The following is a 26,196-nucleotide window of genomic DNA, read 5'->3' as shown; positions in this document are numbered from 1 at the left end:
GCTGTGGTGTGACCCAGAAATTACACGCGAGTCTCTGTGAGGTCGCCGCATAAACAACCAATAAAACAGAGAGACCTCTCTGCTTCTATCTGCATTCATCAGTAAGAAACATGGCCTTATAGAATAACAATCAGCAATTCACTCTGCGTACTTTGTCAATGTGTTAAAGAGTCTCTTAATGTTTGTCAGGCTGAGGACGGTAAGTTCTGTGTGTCAATAGTTAATGAGGCTTGAAAACTTGGAAAAAGACTGAAAATAGCTACACATTAATGTGCATTCACAAGGTTGAGTAAGCTTTTGTAAATACTGTATGTCCTTCCGTGTTTCCAGACTGGCGCACAACTCTCCACAAACATCACGTCTGTGAAGCCCTGACCTATCAGGAAACCCCCACGAGAGGTTTGATCGTCAACGTGATAAATGTGTGTCTATATTTTACAACTCCATATTTAAATAGTTTCTTTTATGTAGTCAAATCAAATTACAACTTTTCACTTTGCTATACTCACTAATTTAGTTACAGGCTTTTTACATTGCAAATGGCAAATAAATCTCTTGAATCTTGAATCTTGACTAACCAGCTGAATTTACCGTAGAAGCATAACTGTAAGCTATTCTGCAGTTCTTGCTTTTTCAAATATGTAATTATAGTTGCTCAAAAAGTAAAAGTACATAGAAAGGCTCGATAATCTCAGAGTCAAGATACGTCTTTGTTCGACCTGCACTAATGGATTTATTTGACCACTTGGGGGCTGCATAACAAGCTCTAAACACAGCATTTAAATATTATTAACTTATAAAGTTAAAGATTTGGCCGACATTTTAAAAGCATATATATATAATATATATATATGTATATATATTTTGTAAGTTTGAAATGATGTGCTCATTCTCTGTATGTTGTAATGATGACACATTTTTGGTTTAATTTGGTTCCATCGCTATGAATCGATTGTGACCTGATAGTGCAGCCTATTATTTATAAGAATGGAAAAGTATGCTGAAATAGTGCAGTCTCAGCCCACTATGTAACCTTACAGTTCATGCAGTCTGTTATTAATGCGAAACAAAGTAAAACAGCGACATTGTGACGGTTGCATGATCAGCACCATGGACAGCACTGCACATCAAACAAGCAAGACTTCGACAGCGTGCAGCGTAAGGAACATTTTATTCTCCGCGCTCACACATCTATCACTCGATATTGGCATAAATACACTGAAAAAGACCAAATCTTGTTTAACCACTAAAGGCTGGAAGACAATTCAGGAAAACAAGTTTCACAAAAATGATTGTGGCCTACTTCTCTACACTTACCACGAGAAACCGTCTCTGAAAGACATTTTCTGTTTTTCAGCAGTTTACATACCGTTTATTCATTTCTAAATACATTTCCATCCTGTTGATTGGGAGATTACCAATTCGCTTTGATGTGTGTGTGTGTGTGTGTGTGTGTGTGTGTGTGTGTGTGTGTGTGTGTGTGTGTGCGTGTGCGTGTGTGTGTGCGTGTGCGTGTGCGTGTGTTTTAGCAAGAGCTTTGGATGAACATCAGTCAACCCGTTGGTGGTAAGCATGCAGATAAGGAGTCAGATAAGAAGTGAGTGAGCCTTTAACCTGACAGTAACCAGATCCCCGGAGCATAGAACAGCACACTATGGACCAGTGGGAGTTCCCTCTGTACTGATCAGCACAGAACAACATGTTTTAACGTTTAATACTGAGGTTGAGAATCTACAAAGCTGACCACAGGAATGACTGGTCTGATTAGATGGGATGCCTCTGTTTTTCACTGGAAAGGGAGTTTCTCTATTTCTGCATTTTCCATATATGGGAGGTACTGAGTTAGTCTGTGGAATTTGTAAGTATTTTTAAATTACTTTGTTTGGCCTATTAACATTGAATGATATGTTTCATGATTTTAAAAGAACTTCCACCATTTACACTGATTAATGTCAAACATGTCTAATATTTTCTGTACTTTGGTCCAACGTTGGTTGAGAGAACTTTGTGACATGTAGTCTCTGTGTTTTCCCACAGTTTACTTATCGCTAAGCAGAGTTGGCTCTACTGTCCGCTCCAGGACACTGTGAGATGTCGGGAAGGGTGCTGCCATGTGTGATGTTGTGCTGCAGGTGCCAAGTATTTCCACTGAAATGGAGTTGGTGGATTTAATGGACCCCATTGTTGCCTTAATGTCCCTGTTGAAATGGAAACAGTTGGCACACAAAGCAGAGTTCACATGTGTATGTTGACGCACACAAGTACAGTAACTCCCTACCTCCTGAGACAAATCTTAAACCTCAGCACAAAATGCTACTTACTCAGATCTGACTGTAATCCCAATTTCTATCTTAAAGGAGTAGTTTGACATTTTAGGAAATATGCATAATATCTTAGATGAGAAGATCAATACAACTCTTTATCTTCTCATCTATCTCTTGGGAAGAATGTTAAAAGGCGTATGGGAGGATGTGTGGGACTATTTCTTGGTCTGAAGAAGTGACTTCCTGGTGTTTTGTTGCACATAACCCCCAGTTGTTTTTACACTTTGGTCACTCTGGTTCGCAGATGAAACAAACTACATGTTACGTGCTAATTTGTGCACTTTAGAGGTACTGAAATGGCGGATTTTCTTACTTTGCACAGAGGCAGCCTTTAGCCTCCCCGTTACCAGTCTTTATGTTTAGCCAAGCTGCAGGTTGTAGCCATATTTTTAAAGGATATATTTAAAGGTGATATCCTCTCATCTAACTCTAGGTAAGACCGGGAAAATGCATCCAAACTTTTCCTTTAACTCTCAGACCCTTAACTGTAAAATCAAATCCAAAAATGTCCTGAACTGCGCTCCACATAAATGTCAAAAGTGATTCCCACTAAGCTAGATGTAGGTGATATTTCTTCATGTTATGGCACCACAGCTCCACTCACTGGTTGTGTTTTAATTACAAACAATGGCCCACCACACACATTCAGATAATAAGCAGGCTGATGTTGCAGTTAGCCTCCCTCAAATTGCTTCCGTGTAAAATACTAAAAGCCCAGCATGGTGCAAAAACAAGACCTCACAGATTGTTGTCATCTGTGCTTTCTGTGAGTTGTGTAAAGGTCATTGCCAGAACCTCTGTGTGTAGATTTCAGGTAATGACATGTTTCAGCGGTTGAAGTGAGAATCAGAGAGGAAGTGCATGATGTAATGATGAAGGTGTTATCAGGGTGTAACATTGACACAGATAATGGATAGAGAAAGTGAGCTGCGAGCTCTCATGCGCGGCCGCGAAGTGTTTCTACTACCGGACAGAACCACAAAGAGGCTCTTTACCTGAGAGGGAGACGTCACTGGGCAAGGAATACTAAGTTCAGTCACCAGAGTCTGTGCTCACAGAAGAGCAAGACAAAACCGCCAATGTGGGAGAGGTCGTAGTGGTAATAGCATACTCAGTGTGTAATTCATTCAAGTGTCAGGTTTCAGGTGTGTATTTTGACATTTTAATTGCTAGAAATCAATTTATTTAAAATACTGTAAAATAAAATATGTAAAAATGACACACTGTAGTAAAACATAAGGAGCTGCCTACTTTTACTAACCATCAGGAAACTATATCTTGAAAAGTACCTTCCAGTGGTGGAATGTAGCTAAGTACATTTAGTTAAGTACACATCTTATACACAAACTTAGTATTTTAATTCCATGCCACTTCCTTCCTATAGTAGTGACTTAGATGAACAGTACAAAAAGGCATCATGAGTATTTTTACTTTGGATAAGTACATTTAGCTGATAATACGAATAATATTTTCAGTGCAGGACTTGTATTTGTAATGGAGTAATTTAGTAATTTAGTGTGGTATTACTACTTTTACTTAAGTAAAGGATCTGAATGCTCCCTCCATCGCTGCTAGATGTAATCTACAATAATGGTCACACAAATATTCAAAAGGCAAGCTATGATATTCATCGTCATTACTTTGTGCTTAAGAACATACTATTATTAACTCAGTTCCAGCAACATAATGATTTCTATAAAAGTCCCATGAATATATAAATATAGTATAATATAGTGGCAACATTACAGTCTAGAAATTGCTGAACAATAACTGAGTACGATTGAATAAACTCCAACTGAAGAATCCCGTTTTGTATCCTTGTTACTGTGTCACCACAAGAGGGAGCTGTCAGTCTAATTATGGCAAGGCCTCTCCTGCACTGTCATCTGCAGGATACTGAACCGCTGCCCACGTGTTCTAACGAAAGAAAATCTCCTATACATTGAAAACAGATGACATCATGAAACATAACACCCTATTTGTTTGCTCTGTCATCCTCTCACAGCAACTTTTGCACCACTACAGTGCATTTCCTTTGAAGTTGTGGAACCTGCCATCTGAATATTGCTCTGCTCCTTGAATCAGAGCTGATGCCTCATGGCCAATAATACTTGTCCTTTCTCAAGGATCAATATGTAAAGTTCAGATTACTCATGGAGGGAACAAATAATACGCACTTTATCCAGAACCAACAAAGACAACGGAAAAGCTTCTAGTTTCAAAACAACAATGTAGTGAATCTTAAAAGGGCTAACAGAGATCTGACCTTTTCTGAAGTATTGACTCAAAAGCTTTAAATCAGCTTTCCTTTTCTGCAAGTGGAAATACTAAGACCAAAGGTCTACAGCCATGCTAGCAGCTCTGCGAGGCTGTACTTGGGCACGGCGGTGCTTTGAGCTAAATGCTAATATCAGCATGCTAACATGCAGGTATAGCAGGTATGCACCATCTCATGCAAACATATTTACTAATTAGCAGAAACAGCTGAGGCTGATGGGAATGTCATTAGTTTGGCAAGTAGTTGGTGATTTGCCAAATTTGTATTCTGACCTGACGATAGCACCAGAGGAACAGTTTAGGGATCACCAACGTTATTACATACTGAGAGGAACATTAATGTATGGACTGGATTCTTTTTGACCTGCTGGTGGAGTTAGAGGTAAAAGTCTGAGGATCATTTACGTTAAACGATTCATTCACTGGGAAACACGGATATCTTTGCTCTGTATTTCATGGCTATCCATGCAATAGTTGTTGGTCTGAACAACTATTGCATGGATATTTCAGTCTGGACCAAAGTGGTCGACTGACCGACTTTGTCATCCCCACAGCCGTGCCGTTAGCGTGGCTAATAATCTTCAGTTAGCCGGCTGATGAGCCAGTCTGAACTCGAGGCAGCCATGTTCTGTGCACAGCAGTCGTCTGAAACAGACACACCAGGGTTCAGATGGTTCAGACACACACACACACACACACACACCACTGCTGTGCACAGCGTTAGCTTATCTTTCTGACCTTTGTGTCCCAAAAAACAGGTCAGAAACTATTATTCGCTGCCTGGGATTAACAACAAATACAATGGACAGGATAAAGTCTGACAATAATAGAAAAGTAAATCCCAGTTCTACACAGATAACTGTATCCTACTGTACTGCGTGTCATGACTGAGCGTGTGTGTGCTCATGTAAACCGATTGATTGAACTCCACTGTGCCTCTCCGTTTCTGTCTCACTCAGTCAATTGTACTGTATGTTCAGACACACACGCACACACACTGACACCCACTGACACACACACACACACACACACACACACACATACACAACAGGATGACACATTGGTGTTGTCAGCTCAGCGGGGTGTAGGCTGGCCCAGAGAACTACCACAGAGACACCAGGCAGGGCAGAGAGAGGGACCCGGTGATGGAGTGTGGTCTGTGCACTTGTGCTTTCCTCTCCAGGATGCTATTGTGTACTTGTGTTTGCTTTATGCGGCATCTACTGTAGAAAAACGTTCTTTTCTTCACTTTTGTTCCACCGAATTTAGCAGTGTCGGTACCAGTGTGTGTCTTCTGATTATAATGCACAGTCCTCCACACCACACCATCCAGGACCTCGTTTCGACTGCTTCCAATGCTCTGAATATCATATAGAGAACCTTTGAGTAACAGAAGAGTTTTCAGAAAAACGTACTAAAATCAAAAGTAAAAGGGCATTAACATGTAAGCTTCACTTTATTGTTTTAGCTGGTCAAGATTATTTAAAGATCATTTGAATCAGTTAGCATCAGTCCGACATTTGGGTAGTTTAACCTTTATCAAAGTATTGTATGTTTTTATTTTATCAATACTTTAGTTTTTTAAATCTTAATCTACAATAAATGTAGTGAAGAAGAACGTAGTATGTCTCGCTGAGGTGTAGCGATAAAGCATAACATTTTATTTTTTCCTCTTTGTTACTGGTACTTCAGTGATAAGTTACTTTCATACCACTGGCCAATTGCTCCACCTTAATTTCCCTCATTGAATAACAAATAATCAATGTTTAGATGGTTTAACCCCGTAATTCAAACACTCATGTGCAGGTTTCTGAAATATAAACAGGCGTAGCACATCAACCTTGCTCAAGGTGAGCAGTTTAACACATGGTGCTTGTTGGCTGTGTCACTGCTGGGCTTTGGTATTATGGATGTTGGCACTCGCATGACCTCAATGACATGTTTGTACTTACAACTGTGCTTTCCCTGCTATGTCAAAGGTCTGTCACGATTAAAGTATAAGACTTACGTAAATATTGTAATTAATGTAAACGTTAATAACTCTTATGAACGTTTGTGCCATTATGAACATTATGTGCCAACTCTGCACAGGAGGAGCCAGCGAGAGGCAGCCAGTGAAAAGACATTTTACCCACAAACCCATTCTCTCTCACCATGGCGATAAGGTCTTAATTGTGGGCCCATGCCAAGTCGGGGCAGATGGCTGTTTCTATGCCAACAAATAAAAACCTGTCATATCAGATATTTGTCATTAATACATGATTTAGGGATATCTTGGCCATTACAGCAAGTCAAGTAAAACAAACAGTAAGCAAGAAAATATGCTAAAATGATTTTAGTACTTTAAAGATTAAAAAATAATTAAACTGTGAAACAATGAGGGGCATAAAAAAATTAAAACCAGGTTAAAAATTAAACAAAAGGCTAGCCTAACATGTACTACCCTGAATAATTTGCTGTCAAACATAAGGTTGGAGTCAACTAGAACCCTGTGAGCAGACTCTATTGGTAAAAATGTGCTGGTACACGTACTGAACAACTCTAGCGTGTACGACTTATTGAAAATATAATAGGGCCTTAAATTGAGCCTTGGGGGACACCATAGATGAAGGAGACAGGTGTGGACAGTGACATTTCCAACATAAAGGTGGGACTTTTCCAAATTTCCAATCAAAATTGAGTGGTCAAAAGTATCAACACTAAGCAAAGTGGACAGAAAGCGGTCACTTTGGTCACTTTGGTCAGGGGGGTTTTGAAACCACAGCGACACTGAGCAGTAGACAAAGGAAACAAAAGGAATATCTCTGATGATGAATACCTTACTAACAGTGTTAGTAACTTAATCAGACCTATAAACATGGCCATCAAAGTGTGTCACATTAGGTTGAATTTGGGGACCTTTTCGCCAGCTGAAAGAGGGGCGGCGAGCAGCACTTTGATATGTGAATTTTCAAAGCAACATAAAGAAAACAAAGAGAGCTCAGACAGTCCAGGTGCGTTGTTAAAAAAAAGCTGCAAAATGATTTGATATGAAAAGGACAACAGTAACAGACACATAATTAATAATGTTAAAAGACACATACAGCAGGGTTTACATGATTATCAAGTTTAAATCAACCAACTGTAATTTAACCCATTTCAAATCACCAAACATTCACATCATGGTGTCCTAACAAATACTGCTGTCTTAACATTTCTTTCTCTTTATTGTATGTCTTCTCTCCTTACAGAATAAATCTCTTTGTTTTCCAGACTCACCCTGTACATTATGCCGTGTCTGTTGTTTTTACAAGTGACCCGAGGCTTCGCAGGATTTGATGTTTTGTCAGACCCACAAGGGTTTAAGGTTATTGAATTATTAAAATCCTTTCATTTTGATTTTTTGAACAGCCTCTATACACATGGACGTAGTAGACACAAATGCATGTGCACAAACAAAATCCTATAGCGGTCTTATCCACCAGCCCACCTCCTGAAAACACATGTTCATCCCATCCTTAGGAGACTTTTGGTGGCAGCCTGTTGTATTTTTAATGCCTTCCTTCTTTCCCAGCTGTGTGATGAATGTTTGATTTGCCCTCCCACGGCCTGAGGAGAATATGACCAAGCCCAGCCCGCCAGGCCACAAAGGCCCTGAAATATTCACACACTGCTTCGTGGACCACTGTTCCTGATAGCCTTACTAAAGTCAATAACACACCTGCAGTGACCCCATCCACGAGACCGAATCACATCAATGAGGCTTGCCAGGGGGAAAAGTCAGGGTTTGCGTAAGCGTGTGTGTGTGTGTGTGTGTGCGCATCCTTTTGTATCTGCATGTCTCTCTCAAATTTGTGACCTTCGTTCTTGCAACAGTCGGCTACAGTTCTGAAGTCTGTCTGCTTTCACATAGGGCCTAATTTTAGCTGCTACTTTCGATGATTCTCCTGGGAAACATCTTTTATGTTTACATCATAAGATAAAAATTGCTTTTTTATTCACTGCCAACTGTATTTAACGTCTACACACATACATACACACACGCTTTTTCCTTTCTGATAAAAATATGACGGACCGGAATTCTTTGATCTCTGTTCTTTTCAGTTGCTGTTCATTTGTAGTTGTTCCTCTTTCACCCCCCTCTGATTTGATATTTCTTTCATATGAACTTGTTTTTGTGAGATGGAAGCTTTCCACAATCAAAGACTTGTTGTTTTTCAAGTGAATCTCGTGAAACTCCCTGTTCGACTGCGAGGGACCGACCTGAGATCACAGATGCATGCTGTGATCAGACATCAAGCCACTTATCTCTACATATAAAGGATGCTGCAGGTAGAAACACTTCATGCTTATGGGGTTAAGTGAAAAGACAAAGACAGAAATATCATGTTTGGATAATGCCGCAGTCAGTTTCTAATATTGTGATTTGATGCTATTTCTGAATTATTCTTAAACTTAAATCAAATTTGTTTTATTTTTTGGTTTATCTATAGGCCTAGGGGTTTAAGGGGATGGTGTGAACTCTTTAGTCGTTGCTGCAACATTTTAATTATTACGTTATTACTTTATTTTAGTTACACAAATTCACTGCATGTTCAAAACTGTGGCACAAAAGTAGAGTATCACCAATAATTAGACTAAACCTCTTATCCTCTGAACGTTTGGGTCCAATAAAACAAAGCAATCGTCACGCCAGAGCGTTCAGTTGCACACAGATAATAAACCTCTGGGGTCATATTTACAGGAGCAACTCCTTTGTAAAGTATGTCAGAAAACTGAGCTTAAATCATCTTTAATACCGAACAAACAGCAATGAAATTAGAGCACTGAAAGGGGAACTCAAGACATTTAGTCGTGCACTGCCATGAAATGAGGGGACTTATCAGAGACATATTACAATTTGTGTATGTAGAAAAATAATTGTATTAAATGGTATTCTAGTGTCAGCAATCTCACAACCCTGTTGCGGCCTTGATGTATATAATCCATAAACCTTTGAAGAATCTTTAAATGAAGTCTTTCAAAAGAGAGCTCTGGGTTAGAGTGTTTTTTAAACATTTTTATTTTATTTTGTATTATTTTGAATGGGCAATTGTTAAAAAGTAACCCATAACACATCAAACGTGTATCTGTGAAGAGTAACACGTAGGATGCTAGCAGTGATGAAGACTTTCAACACAAAGCATCAAATCAGTGACTTCCGGAGGCGTTTGATTCGTTGCGGATGACATCAGCTGTGGAGTGAGTGTGCGAAAAAAAAAAAGGAAAGCCGGCGCCCTCCTCTCTCCCCGGTAACCGAATATGACACAATGTCTGCTGGTATAAAAAGCTAGGGCCACTCCTATCAAGGCTCCACTTGTATGTCTGGAGACCACGCCGGTGCTCTGTAGCGAATAAAGGGAGGAGGCTGCTGTTGGGATCCTGCGCGCGTGTGTGTACGGAAGAGACAGACGAAAGGATGGCCACCCTGGTGCAATCCGCAGAAATGGAGACTTTAGGCGTTCAAAGCAATGCGGGGACGTCTCCGACATCCTCCAGCCCCTCGCAGCACTTCAACGACAGCAAATTCTATCTGCTGGTGGTTATCGGTGAGATCATAACGGAGGATCACCTAAAGTGTGCCATTGCGGACATAGAGAAAGGTAAGATGGGGCTTTGATGGGTGCAGGCCACCACTTTACATCTTCATAACAACTTGAGCAGATATGTTTGCGCAGAAGTTCTTCTTATGGCTCTAGAAGTCATGTAAGCTGCAGATGCACCTGTTTCTAACCGGAACTTAATTACGCGCGATCCATTACGCCTGAGCGAATTAAGCATATTGATGGGTCATTAACTATATATAAAACCTTATTTATCGGGTCATTATTTGAGCTGGAGGGGATGTTGTTTGTAACCGGGGATAACAGCCCCTCCCATTAACATCACCATAAACTGAAGACAGTTATCCCCTCACATCTTTCAACCCACAGATACCTTCCTTGCCACCCACCCACTGTGTTAGTTCAGTATGATTATCACATTAATGTCAGTAGGCCCAATTGTTGTCATCCACACACGTGGGCCCGCTCCTCTAATAAAGCTGCCAGCAGTGATTCAGCATTAAATCTGGACTATGCGTCAATAATGCAGCGTATCGCATTTCTTTGGCTCCATGTGCATCTGCGGGGGGGGGTTTTGTTCTTCTTCTCCCGCAGCACCTTAGCAGAGCTTTATTCAGGTGCAGAGGGCTTTTGTTTCAGGAGTGCTGAGGGTCCCAGGCATCAGTTTGCAGTCAGGAGGAGAGAGCAGGGTTTATAGCAGCAGCTTTCTCTCTGCTTGTTGTTGTTGTGGCGGAGAGCTTCGCTTTCAAAAGTGAATAAACACGCTCTGTGTTTTGAGGCTGAAATGACTGCTTGACTGAAACAGCAGGGTAGAATTAGATTTATCCCCCCTTACATCCCGTGGGAACGTCTCCATCATCATCCAGCTCTCTCATCCCTCACCGGATGGTGGGCGTGGCTCGGTCCGCACTGCAGTCCCTACGGAAAGCCACAAGGAACGATTTTCAAAGTGAGCAGGGCGTTTTAGAAAAGCCGCAGCTGCTGTAGTTGTCTGCCTTTCTGGACTGAGAGCACTGTTTGTGTGAGAGAGGAAAGGGAAGAGGAGAATATGGCGCAGTTACTGTAGGAGGAGAGAAGAAAGAGGAAGTGTTTCCTTCTGGGTCTCACCTGATTTTAGGGCAACTAGAGTTTAACCGGTCAGATTCACCGTTTAATTTCCTATTATGTAATTCAATAGATTCCTTTGTTGGCCCTTGCTGTGTCAGATCTTGTGACCAAAAGTTAGCTATTGCCCTTGTAAAAATCAACCCACAAGGTCCTTCACTAGCTGTTCTGGAGCGTTTGGTTGTCTCACACAATCTTGTGACTCTGATGATCGAGTTTGTGGAGTTGTAGTTTTTTTGTTGTAGCACTTTTAGGGCCGTTCTTTTATTCTTGAAAATGTATTTTATTTTATTTACAGGCTACATTCTTCTCATTTGTTTTGTAGTAACATGTGACCTTATTCTTGTAAACATTTTATCATCTTCATCCCTGTTGCTCATGCTAATCGATTCATGTCCTCATGTTATTGCCACACCCTTCATCTCCAGTTTAGGCCTAGTCTTGTAATACCCTTTCAACAAATAATATTATGAGTTAAATAAACCCTGTTGTTCACCTTTTAGTGTTAAGCACAGAGATAAACACCCCAAAAAGTCCCTTTGTCTTCATTCCCAGTGCAAGTCATCACGTAACTACACAGAGGCCTTCATTAGGCCTCTCTACATGATTATGAAGAGAGGATGATACCACCATGACTCAGCTCAGTGGAGATTACCAGTGCATCTGGCCAATGGCGCAACACAGACAGGGCCATGGATATTTCCTATTATAGATTTTTGTTTCTCATGCCAAACCAGTAACAAGTCTATATATGTTCCCTCTTAGATCTTTCCAATAAGCTGGAGGCACAGGATCAGTGAAATAGATGTGTGGGTGTGGGTGAGACTTAGCACATTTATTAGACCTGTTGCCAAGTTTCTCAGTGTGTTGTCTGCTGTGAGCATTGATTCACATACGTTTTTCTTCGCTGGCGTCTTTTCTTCTCCTTGCTCTTTTTTATTTTCTTGTTGATTTTTATTTTCATTCTTTTTTTCTGTTTGTCTTGCAGGGATCCGCTCATGGGACACCAACCTCATCGACTGCAACCTGGACCAGGAGCTCAAGCTGTTTGTCTCCAGACACTCAGCTCGTTTCTCTGCAGATGTCAGAGGTACACTGGAAATTAAAGACCCTTTGACTTAAAATTTCACATTAGCAGTCTGATTATGCTTTAAAGCCAGGGTTGGTCATCTTCTTCAAAAACATGTTTTGTTATATTTGTTAAAAATCTTTTTACACCCCAACAGCAATCAATAAATCAAATGTTCTGACCAAAACAAAGAAAAAACATCCAGTTTCTGTGTCTGTAGCAAGACTGGAAAAAGCCCGTCCAATCATTTAATTCCCCAATGAAGGGAAGGGCTGTCAATGTTGCCGATTTAGCGACTTTCATTTGAAAAGAGTCAACAACACTGGGCTGTTTTTGTTTTTTTGTTTCCATCATTTTTTTTAATCTAGCGTACTTGCTTATAGCCAAACATACACTGTATGTAGAATATGTTATATACACTGTCGGGTTATTATCACTGGTGCATTATACATGAGCAGCATTTTTTTTGTAATTGGTTGATATGGTTTTAAGTACCAGAAAATGAAATCAAGTGAGGTACAATTACCTCAGAACTCTACATAAGTATTTTAGTACATACACTTTGTTACATACTATCGCTGCACTTTTCAGCAGCGTACACAGTCAGCTTTAACTTCCATGCACTACACTAAGCCGAGGGGTTTTATTACCTGTCCCTGGATATGTCCTCTCAGCATTTCGTTGCATGGTGCTGATATTATTTGCAAGGTGAGGGAGAGGTTCTATAAAGATGGAAGGGATCCAGTGTGGCAGGACGTGGTCTGTGCAGTATGGCCTTGACGGTCAGCAGCAGTTCAAGCCTCTGCTTGGCTTTGCTCCATATTGGACATAACCAGTAAGGGCTTCATTCTTCACAATAGATTGATCCAGCCAACAACTGCTGCTGCAGACTGAATCAGGTGATCTATTTTAATGCAGTAATATCAAATCTCAGAATTGGGCTTACAGAGGTGAAATACAATAACTTGAGAGGGAGGTGAAACATGGAGATGTATACAGTTTTCAAAAAAGACTCCCAATCACTTTCATCCAACCTTTTTTTTTACCATCCTCCCATCCTCCACCCTTCCTGCTTCATGTGTGCCGTTGCCTTGCAACGCAGTTCTAGATTTGTTGATTCGGGAGTAATTAGTGGTGAATCCCCAGTGGTAAGTGTCTGTCCATGAACATAAAGAAGGGAGGGGCATGACCGTGAAGAGAAAGAAGATGAGAGAGAAGCAAACAAGGGAGAAAAGGACGAGGGGGTGAGGTAGGAAGATAGAAGTGACTCAGAGCCAGAAATGCTGTTCTGATTTGTGAATTAATAAAGCCAAGGCTAGATGTAACGCTGCGTAAACAGAAAAACTGGAATAAAATTGTTCTCTTGTATTCTACGACTCAGGCTTTTTGCCAAGTCTATTTCTCAAGGTGAGGATTTCCATTGTCTTTTGAACTTTCAATACATGAACTGCTTTATGAGGGGTTTCCTAGAAACATTCACAGGGATTTCAAGTTCATTGAGGAGATAGTTATGTTGTGGTTTTTTCATTCATAGAAGAATACTTTGAATTTAAACTTGTCAATTACTGCCGTGTCACTGTGTGAAACACAAAATAAACAGCTTGAAAGCAATACTTCGACATTTGGCTAAGGACATTATTTGCTTTATTCTCTGAGCGTTTGATGAGAAGCTCAATGTACCACTCTCATATCCGTTAGCTGCTTAGCTTAGCATAGCATAAAGACCAAAGGTAACAAAATCCGCCTGTCAGCATCTCCAAATTGCACCAATCAACACATTAAACCTTGTTTGTTTAGTCTGTACAAAAACAATGAAACATGTGCCACAGTATTTTCTGTTCAGGAGCAGTAACTTCCCAAAGTTTTTTATATTAAGAAGTAGTTACTGCTGCTGGTGGATAGGTACAGGCAGATCTTGTTACCTTTTGGGCGGAGCCAGGCTAGCTGTTTCTCCCTGTTTCCAGTCGTTATGCAAAGCTAAGCTTACCGGCTGCTGGCTGCAGCCGTATATTTACTGGAAAGATATAAGAGTGTGGTATCGATCTTCTCATCCAACTCTCGCCAGGAAAGCAAACAAGCTTACATTTCAAAATGTCGAGCTCAATCAAACATTAGGTGCATTTTTCAGGATAAAGATGGTTGATTATGAAGCTGAGCAGCTAACTTTATGATGGTATAATTTAGTAATATTCGTTATAGAAAAGAGAAAACGTTTTTTTTATGTTTATAGTGTAGTGCATGTATCACTTCGGGCACAGTGCTTACAGGAAAACACAAACCAGCAGGTGGTATTGGGCGGAGAGGGACGAATGCAATTATCTGTCTGCTTGACAGATTATATGCCATCCATCACACTGCATTAGTGCACAGGAAGCCTGAACCCCACAGTGAAGAGGAGGGGAAGGCAGGAAAAAGGGGGCCAGACAGGAAACCTTCAGTGCCACCCTGATGGATATATGTTCTGGTTACGCATAGATTTCCACGCTCCCTGCCTGCAATGAAAACAGCAAGGAAGCTTAAAAAAGCTCTCTCTCTAAACCGCAAATCCACTTATCCCACTATTATGATCAGTAACAGTAATTAAGAATTGTGTTGACTTTCATGAATGAATTTGTTGGAGACTAAGATCCTCCTGATATTTTTCACAAATACGATCCTGTGTTCTCTCGATGTTTATTAAACCGTTGAGCCTAACAGGCCCTAGAAGTAAATCAGCAGATAGATTGATCCGTCATTCACCTATCAAGCCGCAGATTCATAGCTGGAAGAATTGAGAAAACTGGAAAATAGGTGGTGGGAAGACATGTAGTAATTATAATTATATTTTTTTCTTGACAAGCTAATTCCTACAGATAGCGGCTGTAAATGAGCTTGAAACAGAATGTTATTTAGAGGCATCAATACTATGGCACAAGTGATTGACTGCTCTGTGAGTCAATTCAACAGCAGTGCCAATGCCATTAGCTCCATGCCCAGACATATTACATATACCAGTCCACTTTATAGTCTAGTTGTGTGGGGGCACGGGAACAAGTGACATTGAAAACTGTGCACAGGGGGGCCCCCCGTCTTCGCTGCTGAAAGTCAATTATTCTGTTGCGGTGAAAAAGGAAATGACAGGAAGGAGAAAGGTTCTGACACATACATTGCAGCCATCTGAGGAGATACATTTACAATCCTTATGTGTGAGGTCTTTCTTTGATGCAAAATGAAGGAGAATTTAGTCTTTCCACTGATCTATTTTTGGTGCGGTGCCATCCACATTGATGTTCCCCTGTCTGGCTCAGTCTGTGGCAGGCAGGCTATACCAGTCTTGCACTTTCTATTCAGCCAGAAGGAGAACGCTCAGTGATGCATGTCACATTACCTCGCTTCCCGCTGAGACAGAGACGCACTGGGCATTGAGGATTTTTGTATCGATCAAGGTAATTGTCAGGGTCAAGCAAGCCCCAGTGCACAATGTGTCATTTTTTGACGAGTTGGCCTAGACACTCGGCAATTTGGCAGCTCGGCGGTGGCGGTGCTGGTGGCTCCCTTGTGCTCTAAACAGACTAATGTATTTTCTGTTTCATAACATAAAATGCCAGTGAGCTGGGCGTAACCCACAGTGTGAGAAACAAAGAAAAATGCTTTTCTATTGCATTGGCAATGGCTTGTGTATAGTAGCATGACAGGATGAGCGATAGACGTCCATGATTGATTGTTCTCTCATTTCACACACCGCGGAAAACTGTTTCCTAAGTCACTTGTTCTTCGGTCATCAGTTTAAGACTGCTGTCTCTTCAGAACAAAGCTGAACGAAGCTGGTTTCACCCAGAGTCAACTGGGAATGGGATCGTGGTGGTATTAGACTGACGCAAATCTCTGCTTCAAACTGCAAATAGAATACAAATGGACTAAACTGAAATAGCAAATATCAGATCTAAAATCAAACTATTACAACTGTAGCCTCCATCTGTGCAACAAAACATTTTTCACCTTAATAACATCTTGCCGTATTTATTTTCATTTTTCACAGGGGGAAAAGTCAGGGGATTGCCAAAGTCATTTGGAGTCATCCTCTGGGAACCATGAACGTGTGTTCTAACTGTTATAGCAATCCATTCAACAGACAGTTTGCTTTGGAAACAAGTAAAAGTATACTATCATAACCGTCATTTATCTCAAAAGCATTTTGTATCGGAAAACATGACTAACGGGCTAAATTGCTTTTCGATATTGATATTTCTATCTTATACTACTTTACTGATATTAATTAAATTTGATTAAACAATGACATTGTTATTCATTTGAAAAGAGACACACCAATACATTTGAATGCAAAACTTCCAGAAAAGAATAGCAACAGACCCTCCTCCCCTCTCACAAAGAAAGAAGAGAAAGGTGATGTTGTCTTTGTCATTTAAACATCTTCCATGATACTGAATTTTTATGAAAAATCAAAGGCACACTAGGAATAGTATTCCCTCCGGGGAACTAACTCCATTAAACAAATGGAGTGCAAAACCAGAACTGCTAAAGGGTTGGTAAGTGGTGAAATACTCATTATTTCAAGCATCTTTCATTCATTTAATGAAAGAGTTTTTCCATATGGAGTGACAGCCCTCTGGGAGGCAGCGGCAGGGTTAATGGATATATGCGCCATAATGAGGATCTGCTATATGAAATATAAATGGAAGAATCGCCCCAGGAGCCAGATAGCTGCTGCAGGATCACGTCCCTGGAGACGAGGCTACACTCTATCCTCTCAATTTTAAGCTTATATTCAAGCAACACCTCACTGACCTCGGAACGTAACAGGGAACATATTGTTACATGTTAGCGGCAGCATTTCATTTCATTTGTATTAGTAGAAGTTGATCTAAATTGACCAAATAAAACCAATCTTATGTCGGTTTGCTGTAGGGGAATTCATTGATCCATGTATTCAAAAAGAAATGAGATAACAAGGAGAAGAAACAAAGACCGATTGAGTGAGTGAAGCCTGCAGTGTTAAGATGAATAATGATGAAGATGTCAGCTGGACCAAAGGATACGCCCCCAAATACACATGGACCAAAGTCATCATCATAATCAATCATCCAAAACCTAAGATGATTGATTATGAGCCTGCCACACCCGACTGTTCATTTTCTCTGTAACACCTCTGTCTGAGGGGAAATTGCTTCTTATGGCAGAGTGTGGTAGACTGAACCATATTTAGTCCCCATTATACAGAGAAAACAAATTATGATTGAGTCTTAACAAGTAATCATTGTGTTTTGTCTTTATTGTTTGGTAGAGCCGATTACTAGTTGATTATTAGTTGATTAATGCATTAATTAAAAATCAATTAATCATTTGAGCAATTTTCCAACCAAAAATACCCAAATTGATTTCCTTCTAAAATTCTTGATAAATGTCAATATTTGCTGGTTTTCTTCTTATGTGATAGTAAATTGAAAACCTTTTTTGTGCTATGTTTCTTCTCTAACTATTTTCCATTTTGTTTTGCAGGGCAGAGGATTCTTCACCATAAAAGTAATGTCCTGGAGACGGTGGTGCTTATCAACCCTTCAGATGACGCAGTCAGTACTGAGGTAAAGTTAGCTATAATTATTAAATTATTATAACCTCTTCCTTATTCTGTAACTTTGCATTTTATCTCCCATCCTCCTATCAAGAAGGGATGATTCACAAATACATTAAATAAATGCACATTTAGAAAGCAATTACAGCTAGAAAAGGATTATCTACCCTCTTAATAGGAACTGCTGTTCGTTGCTGTTCGTTGAAATGAGAAAGCAATTAGGATCTCAAAGGACCGGACTAATGCCTTTTTTACTGCTAGAATAACAAGTGCAGCCTTTACAATTTGTCATTGCATTAAGGCTTTTGCTACATTTTGATAACAAGAAAGACACAGGAGGGTCAGGAGCACAGATGACACAAGATTTTCTCTTGTGTCATTGCTCCTTTTCAGCGTTGCCTCCACCCCCCAGCCATGTCTGCAGTCAAACTGTGCATTAATAACATCTCACAGCACAGCAGATTTGACCTGGCCAGCCGCCAACAGCTGATGTTGTTGAAGTAGGAGAAGGAAAAAAGAGGGGAAGAGGCAAGAGATAGACGGATGAAAAGGAACTTAGCAGAAGGAACAAGTCAGCTAATTCGCTAATGGATTTGAGTGACGGGAAACTGGTGGTATTTCAAATGCACTAAATCCTCAAGCTGATTGCTGCAGCAGCAAGGCTTTCTATTTTCTGTCTCTGTATCTATTAATTAGATTTTTGTATAGTACTTTTTGTCTTTCTTAAGCATTTGCAATAAATGAAATATTTCTTTACTGTTTTTAATCAGTGTTTCTTTCACTTGTCCATTACTTTCAACCAAAGTCAGTGGTGCACTATCATGACATGTTCCTCTTTTAATTTCTAGGCTCGTTTGATGATCTCAGACACTGCCAGACACAAGCTTCTGGTTCTCTCAGGGCAATGCTCTGAAAACAGCGGGGAGCTGATTCTTCAGTCTGGATCATTCTCTTTCTTCAACTTCATCGACATATTTACCGACCAAGAGGTGAGCTGGCATGATGATTTCTATTTTAGGCACCAAAATTTGATCTATTATACTGTAATATGATAGTTTTCCGCATGTTCATGCACAAGTTTTGGCTATTTTATTATTTACAATAGTGAAAGGTTTCCTCCGTCTTTTTATAGAATCATTTTTCTATAAATATTTTTGTCAGTAACACCCTTTCAATAAATGCATGGTGGTTGCTTTCCAGAAAAGCTCTCACTCTTGCATTGAATAATAGTCTTAAAACTTGACATACATACCATACAGATACTGTATGTACATAAACACATATACACTGAATCTGTGCAAAGCTCTACTCGTTTTATTACGGACTCTGACAAATTAAAAATTAAAGCCACCTAATTTTTCTCATGCACAGATTGGTGAATTGCTCAGCACCATTAACCCGGGAAACAAAGCCAACCTCACACTGTCCTGCCCTGAACAAGGCGAATGGAAAAACTCCAACTTGGACAAACACAACCTGCAGGACTTCATTTACATGAAACTAAACTCCACTACCATACTCCCTGAAATGGAGGGCCTCTCAGAGTTCACAGAGTATTTATCTGAATCAGTAGAGATCCCATCTCCTTTTGACATGTTAGAACCACCAACATCAGGTGGATTCCTGAAACTTTCCAAACCATGCTGTTACATTTTCCCTGCTGGTAGCGGTGACTCTGCTCTCTTTGCTGTCAATGGCTTCAACATGCTCATTAATGGTGGCTCGGACAGGAAGTCATGCTTCTGGAAGCTGGTGAGACATCTGGACCGCGTGGACTCCATCCTCATGACCCACATTGGTGACGACAACCTGCCAGGCATCAATAGCATGCTGCAGAGGAAGGTTGCAGAGCTTGAGGAGGAACAGTCACAGGGTTCGACAGCTAACAGTGACTGGGTGAAGAACATGATTTCTCCAGATATTGGCATTGTGTTTGTGAATCTTCCTGAAAACCTGGATAACCCAGAACCTAATTACAGAGTGCGGAGGAATGTTGAGGAGGCAGCGTTCACTCAGCAGTTCCTCACAAAGCTAAATTTGAGGTTAGAGTCTTTGCAAAGGCCTGTTGGAAACACAATTGAACCACTCATACTTTTTCAGAAAATGGGCGTTGGGAAGCTTGAGATGTATGTGCTCAATCCATCAAGGAACAGCAAGGAGATGCAGCACTTTATGAAGCAGTGGACAGGAAGTGAAAAAGACACAACCTCCATTCTGCTGCCAAATGGAAAAGAATCTGAGTTCCCCGTCTCTTATTTGACTTCTATCTCTTCACTCATTGTGTGGCACCCTGCAAATCCCTCAGATAAGGTTGTGCGTGTTCTCTTTCCTGGAAATGCCACCCAGCATAACATCTTTGAAGGTTTAGAAAAGCTAAAGCACTTGGACTTCTTGAAACAGCCAGTTGTCACTCAGAAAGCGATGTCTTCTAATATGCCGGATACACCAACACTCAAGCAAGCTAAGATGAAACACAGAACAGACAGCAAAGAGAGCCTAAAGACTACCCCAAAGCCATCACCAAGCAAAAGCATCAGAAAGGATTCAAAGGAGGAAGAAAAGGCAAAGGCAGATGTGGAATCGTCTCATGAAAAAACACAGAAGACTGAGAAAAAAGAAAAGGCCCCTCTGAAAAAGGAGAAGGCAAAGGCACCCGAGAAAGAATCAAAAGCAAAGGCAGAGCAAACAACTCAAAATGAAACTCCAGAAAAAAAGAAGCCTGACATAAAACCCAAAAAGGATGCCAAAGTGTCTGTGGAAAAGAAAAAGGAGGTTAAAAAAGAAGTCGCAAAGAAAGATGATACACCCAAACACAATGTTAAAAAGGATGAAAAAGTAAAAAGAGAGGAGGCAAAGAAAGTTATAAAAAAGGATATCAGAAGAGACTCACCTATGAAGGAGAAGAAGGAAGAAAAGAAAGAGCAAAAGAAAGATGTCAAAAGGCCCTTTAAAGACATAAAGAAGACATCCGCTGTGGGTGAAGAAAAGAGTCTAGCACCAAAACCAAAGCCCCTGAAAAAAGAAAATGCTTCAAAGAAAGATGCAGGAATCCCATCCAAGTTAAAAGAGAAAGGAAAGCCAAAGGTGACAAAGAAGGAGACAAAGGTGGACAGTGGCAAGCTTGCAGCAAGTGCAGCTGCTATTGCAGAGGATACAGAAGCAGTAAGATCTCTGATGTCCACACCAGAAGACCTCACTAAGGACTTTGAGGAGCTTAGAGCTGAAGATTTGGTGGAGGATGACGCAACTGTGCCACAAATTAAGAAAGAAGAGGCTGTGATGATCCACAATGAAGACATAATACAAACCAAAGAGTCACCTGAGGCATTAGAGTCTGTGGATGAGGGTATAACCACAACCGAGGTTGAAGGAGACACTGGAGAGACCCCAGAAGAACAAGTTCTTAAAGGAAAATTCAACAGCAGTGTAAGTGAGAAGTTTGAAGATGAAGGTACTGTCATGGAGGAGACATCTGAGGGAGGAGATTATGAAGATAAGGGAGAGATAGAAGAAGCTTATGAACCACAGAGGGTGGAACCAGATAAAGAAAAGCGTATTCCTAGTGAAGATGAACACCAGGACGGCAAACTAAGAGCTAGTGTTGAAGACAACGATGATGTAACTAATACAAATATAGAAGGTCAGAATGTAAGTGTGGGAGAAAATGACAAACGTAATCTGTTTGTATCAGCCTCACCAAAAGTGTCTTCACCTGTTTCTCCAGCTGCATCTATCCATGACGAAATGTTTCCTGCTGGCTTTGAGAGCTCAACAGCCTCGGACAATGAGAACAGAGATGAACCCCCTGAGGATTACACTGTCACCTCTGGCCACACTCAGTCCACCCTTGAGATCTCCAGTGTGCCTACTCCCATGGATGAGATGTTGACTCCTAGGGACATTATGAGTGACGAAAACACCAATGATGAGTCTCCTTCACAGGACGTGGGCAGGTTTGTGACATCAGCATCTGGAGAGTTTGACAGGAAGAAGCTGTCTCCACTTCAGAATATGCAAGGGACAGATCACTCGCTGAGTGATGCCACAGAAGGCCAGGACTACAACCACTCCGCTTCCACGATATCTCCTTCTTCATCACTAGAAGAGGATAAATTCTGTCAGGGGATTCCCTATGCAGGGAAAGCTGAAGGGTTTGCCACAGCTCAAGAGTCATGTGAGAATCCTGACACAGACACAGACACTGTTAGACTCAGTTCAACTTCCACAACATCACCTCTAGTGTGTTCTCCTTCAGTGGACCGCAAGGACAAGTTTGATTCTCCATCACTGTTTGCTGCTCCAATAGAACTGTCCACCACATTTGCAGGGCGCGCCAGAGAGACGGCTAATCCCTCCATCAGCCCCGATGACAAGACATTGGAGGGAGCTAACTCGCCTCAGTCCTCTGGTCACACACCTTACTATCAGTCACCAGTAGATGAAAGAGCAGGAGCTCTACCACCTGTGTCAGAAGACGAAGCACAGGGTCCAACAATTGTGGAGGTCACAAGTGATAAAGAGGATTCCTCCAATAGAGGTACCCCAGAGCCTAATGAGCCAGAACGAGAAAGTTCTTCCCCTGTAGAGAGGATAATGTCCTCTCCAAAAAGCTCCCCTTCAACTGCACCCGATTCCCCAACGAAGATGGAAAAGTCACTCTTCAATGGAGATCAGAAGAAAAATGGAGATTTAGTCTTGTCCTCAGCACCAATGACCAAACAGGAATCAGACACTTATCCTTTTACAGCTTTCAAAGAAGAGAGTAAAATGTCCATTTCAGAGGGTACCACATCAGACAAGTCAGGAACCCCTATAGAGGAGGTGGTAGCAGAAGATACATTTTCCCATTTAGCTTCAGCATCCACCGCCTCTCTGGCCACCAGCTCCTTTCCAGAACCCACCACTGACTCTCCCTCCCTTCATGCTGAGGTAGGCTCTCCTCAATCAACAGAGGTAGATGACTCTTTTTCTGTATCTGTGGTTCAGACCCCAACCACCTTCCAGGAAGCTGAGGGATCGCCATCCAAGGAAGATTGCCCGAGGCCCATGTCTATCTCCCCGGACATCTCACCAAAGTCGAAAAGCAGAACACAGGACACAAAATCCCCAGAGCACTCCACCATGTCAATCGAGTTTGGCCAAGAGTCCCCTGACCACTCCTTAGCCCTGGACTTTAGTAAGCAATCTCCAGAGCATCTATCTGTGGGAGGCAATTCACATGCTACAGAGAATGGCCCGACTGAGGTTGACTATAGCCCCTCAGATGGAGCAATTGGAAAACAATCTGACGACCATAGTTCTACAATGGAAAAGCCTTTTATTTTTGATGAGAGCGATTCAGCGCTTGCCACTTCTGCAACCCCATCAGATGCATCTCAGTCAACTCCCTCTGCTACAACCCCATGCCAGATGACAGAGATGCTAAATGCCGTGGCTGACCAGAAGTCTCCGGTCACCCCAAAGGCATCCTCTCTCACCCATTCTCCCCATTCCAATGAGCCATCCCCAGTGCTAGGAGGCTCCCCGGCTAAAGAAAATATTAGCCCAATTTCACCATCTGTGGAGAGCATTACTAATAAATCTGACACGCAACAGAAATACGACAAGTCACCCTCACCTCCCAAAGCTGCTTCTCCTTCATCGTCTTGTACCTTTACAAAAGAAGAGACCTTTTCCCCGGCAAAGGAGACTAATCCCTTTAAATGTGAGGATTCTACACTTGAGGCAAAATCCCCTGTGAGCCCCAAAGTTCCCTTTCCATCATATCTACCTCTCTCCTCTGATCCTTGTCATTACAATTCTGCCTGTGGCTCCAGGGAACCAGACTTTTCCACTAAGAAGAATCCCTCTGCTCCATCTAAGACAGATGTCGACCTCTGTCTAGTCACTTCATGTGAGTATCTCCACCCCAAGACAGAACTGTCCCCGTCTTTCATCAACCCTAACCCTCTAGAATACTTCATCAATGAAGAGAATGCCATGGATGAGGAGAAGCCTCTAACCAAGTCAGGAGGAGGGCCCCCACCTCCAGGTGGTAAGCTTTCCACCAAGCAGTGTGAGGAGACCCCGCCCACATCCATCAGTGAATCTGCCCCCTCCCAGACGGATTCAGATGTCCCACCAGGGACAGAGGAGTGCCCCTCCATTACAGCAGATGCCAACATCGACTCTGAAGATGACACTGAGACTCTGCCTACTGACAGAACGCTGACCTACAGGCATGCCGATCCTCCTCCTGTGACACTCAGGGACTCCGCTCCATCTTCAGGCCACCATGATGTCTGCATGGTGGACCCAGAGGCCCTTAAGGCGGAAGAAAACCTCCACAATGCTAATACCGAAGGAGGAGAAAAGCCCAAGAAGAAAAAGCTCATGAAAAAGTCTTCCTCGCCAGCTAGGAAGACTGCTCTATCAAAGGTGAAGGACACAAAGACTTTGTCTCCAAAGAAGAGTGTCGGAGAAGGGAAAGATGCAAAAAATGCAACCAATACCTCTGCATCCAGAGGTGTAAAAAGTGCTTCATCGGGTGAGTATTACTTACTTATTGTCATCATTTAAATCACTTTACTACTTCACATAATTTGCTCATATTTTGTAATGACTTTACCAAAGAGAGCGCTTTATTTTTTGCCCTTTCAGGTACTGGCAGTGGAAAGGTATCAGGTGGGGCATCTCTGCCCAACTGTCCTCCTATGTACATGGATTTGGTTTACATCCCTAATCACTGCAATGCCAAGAATGCGGATGCTGAGTTCTTTAAGCGGGTGCGCTCTTCTTACTATGTGGTCAGTGGCAATGATCCAACAGCTCAGGAGCCCAGTAGGGCTGTCCTTGATGCTCTACTTGAAGGAAAGGCCCAGTGGGGAAACAATATGCAGGTGAGTATTTATATGATTGATATGATACTGTAAAACTAACTGGAATGCTGTTTATTTTTGCTTTATTTGACATTCAAATTTTTAGCCTGATTTGTTAGTTATAAACACATTCTTTTTGTCAATTGGGACGGGGAGACAGAAAGACAAAGAAAACGTTTGGTTGTACAGTAAAGGATGATTATTAAATTCTCTGAATGCTTGAGCTAAGAAACCTCCCTCCTCTCTGGTGTCAGGTCACTCTGATTCCAACCCATGACACTGATGTGATGAGGGAGTGGTACCAGGAGACCCACGACAAGCAGCAGGAGCTCAACATCATGGTCCTGGCCAGCAGCAGCACTGTTGTCATGCAGGATGAGTCTTTCCCCGCTTGTAAGATAGAGATGTAGGCCTGTTCAGCAAGAAAACAGCGGGCCTAGTGACTGATAATGATTATTTAAGGAAGAAAAGAAATCCATGTAGCATAAAGCATAAGCAGACGCTTAAACACTTATATTCTAAAATGCTCTTTCTTGTGTACCAAACCATGAAAAAGATAATATCTCTAATGCGGACTAAACACTAATACAAATTAGCTTTGAGGGGCTCCATCTAAAGGACAATGTTTCCTCCGCACTGTAAAGTTTTAGGTAGAAATGGATCGTGCTGGGCGGAAATTAGAATCCAAAAAAAGCACGGCCAAGTCATGATTGTCAATTAAGATAACTCTTACAGTTCAAATAATGATGATGTTGATGAGGTATTGAGTTTCTTCTGATTCCCCAGATCAGAATACATGAGGGGGTTTAATCAATTTAACTGCTGTCAAGGAACAAAACACACCTGCATATGATATATTCTTGAATAACGCCTGTTATCCACACCAAAGGATAAAACATGTTTTCTGTTATGGCCTTAGGGAGAGAGTCAAAGTGAATGTATAAGAACTGGTGCAACTAGCAGAAGAGTGGGCAGGTAACTCTACACACTAGTGGTCAATCCCAAAAAGGACTGTTATATGGTTACATAGTTGAATGATGGTGGATATGAAATAACTTGAAAGGACACTCAACACTGATTAGCATTAATATGATGTCTGACTTCATAGTCATCACGGGCGAGACAAAGTGCCCCTGTTGTGAAACCTTATGTTTTTAAGTCGGGCTGGGTTTCATTTGATTTAAAATGGAAGTTTATGTTGCTGCTTATGTATGAATACTAATTTATTATGTTAAATGTTAATTTATTGTGCTTGATTGTCCAGATAGCCTTTTGCACTGTGCAACAGGAAGTTGCTTTAGAATGCGCTCCCTTGCCTTTTGTCACAATGCTTTTTAGAGGATTTTATTTCAAAATGTTATTTAAAAAACAGAAAATCAGATCTTATTTCTTATACCTGTTTTTTATGTAATCA

At 41.3% G+C, this 26,196-nt stretch overlaps 1 protein-coding gene across 1 annotated transcript; it reads left to right on the top strand.

Annotated features, from left to right (window-relative positions):
- Nucleotides 1–10,035: 10,035 nt before the first annotated feature.
- On the top strand, nt 10,036–25,192 carry map1b (microtubule-associated protein 1B; the record flags this gene model as incomplete). The annotated part of the gene is made up of 7 exons (XM_079178565.1): nt 10,036–10,222; nt 12,276–12,377; nt 17,853–17,935; nt 18,774–18,914; nt 19,297–24,451; nt 24,565–24,803; nt 25,037–25,192. Exons 1-7 carry the CDS (start codon nt 10,039–10,041, stop codon nt 25,190–25,192), a joined length of 6,060 nt encoding a protein of 2,019 aa, XP_079034691.1. The 5' UTR covers nt 10,036–10,038.
- Between the last annotated feature and the right edge of the window lie 1,004 nt (nt 25,193–26,196).

This window comes from Pholis gunnellus, assembly GCF_910591455.1.
Source record: "Pholis gunnellus genome assembly, chromosome: 18".
In the NCBI taxonomy this organism is placed as follows: domain Eukaryota; kingdom Metazoa; phylum Chordata; class Actinopteri; order Perciformes; family Pholidae; genus Pholis; species Pholis gunnellus.
The sequence above is the reverse complement of the archived record's forward strand: the minus strand, read 5'-3'. Positions and strand labels throughout refer to the sequence as shown.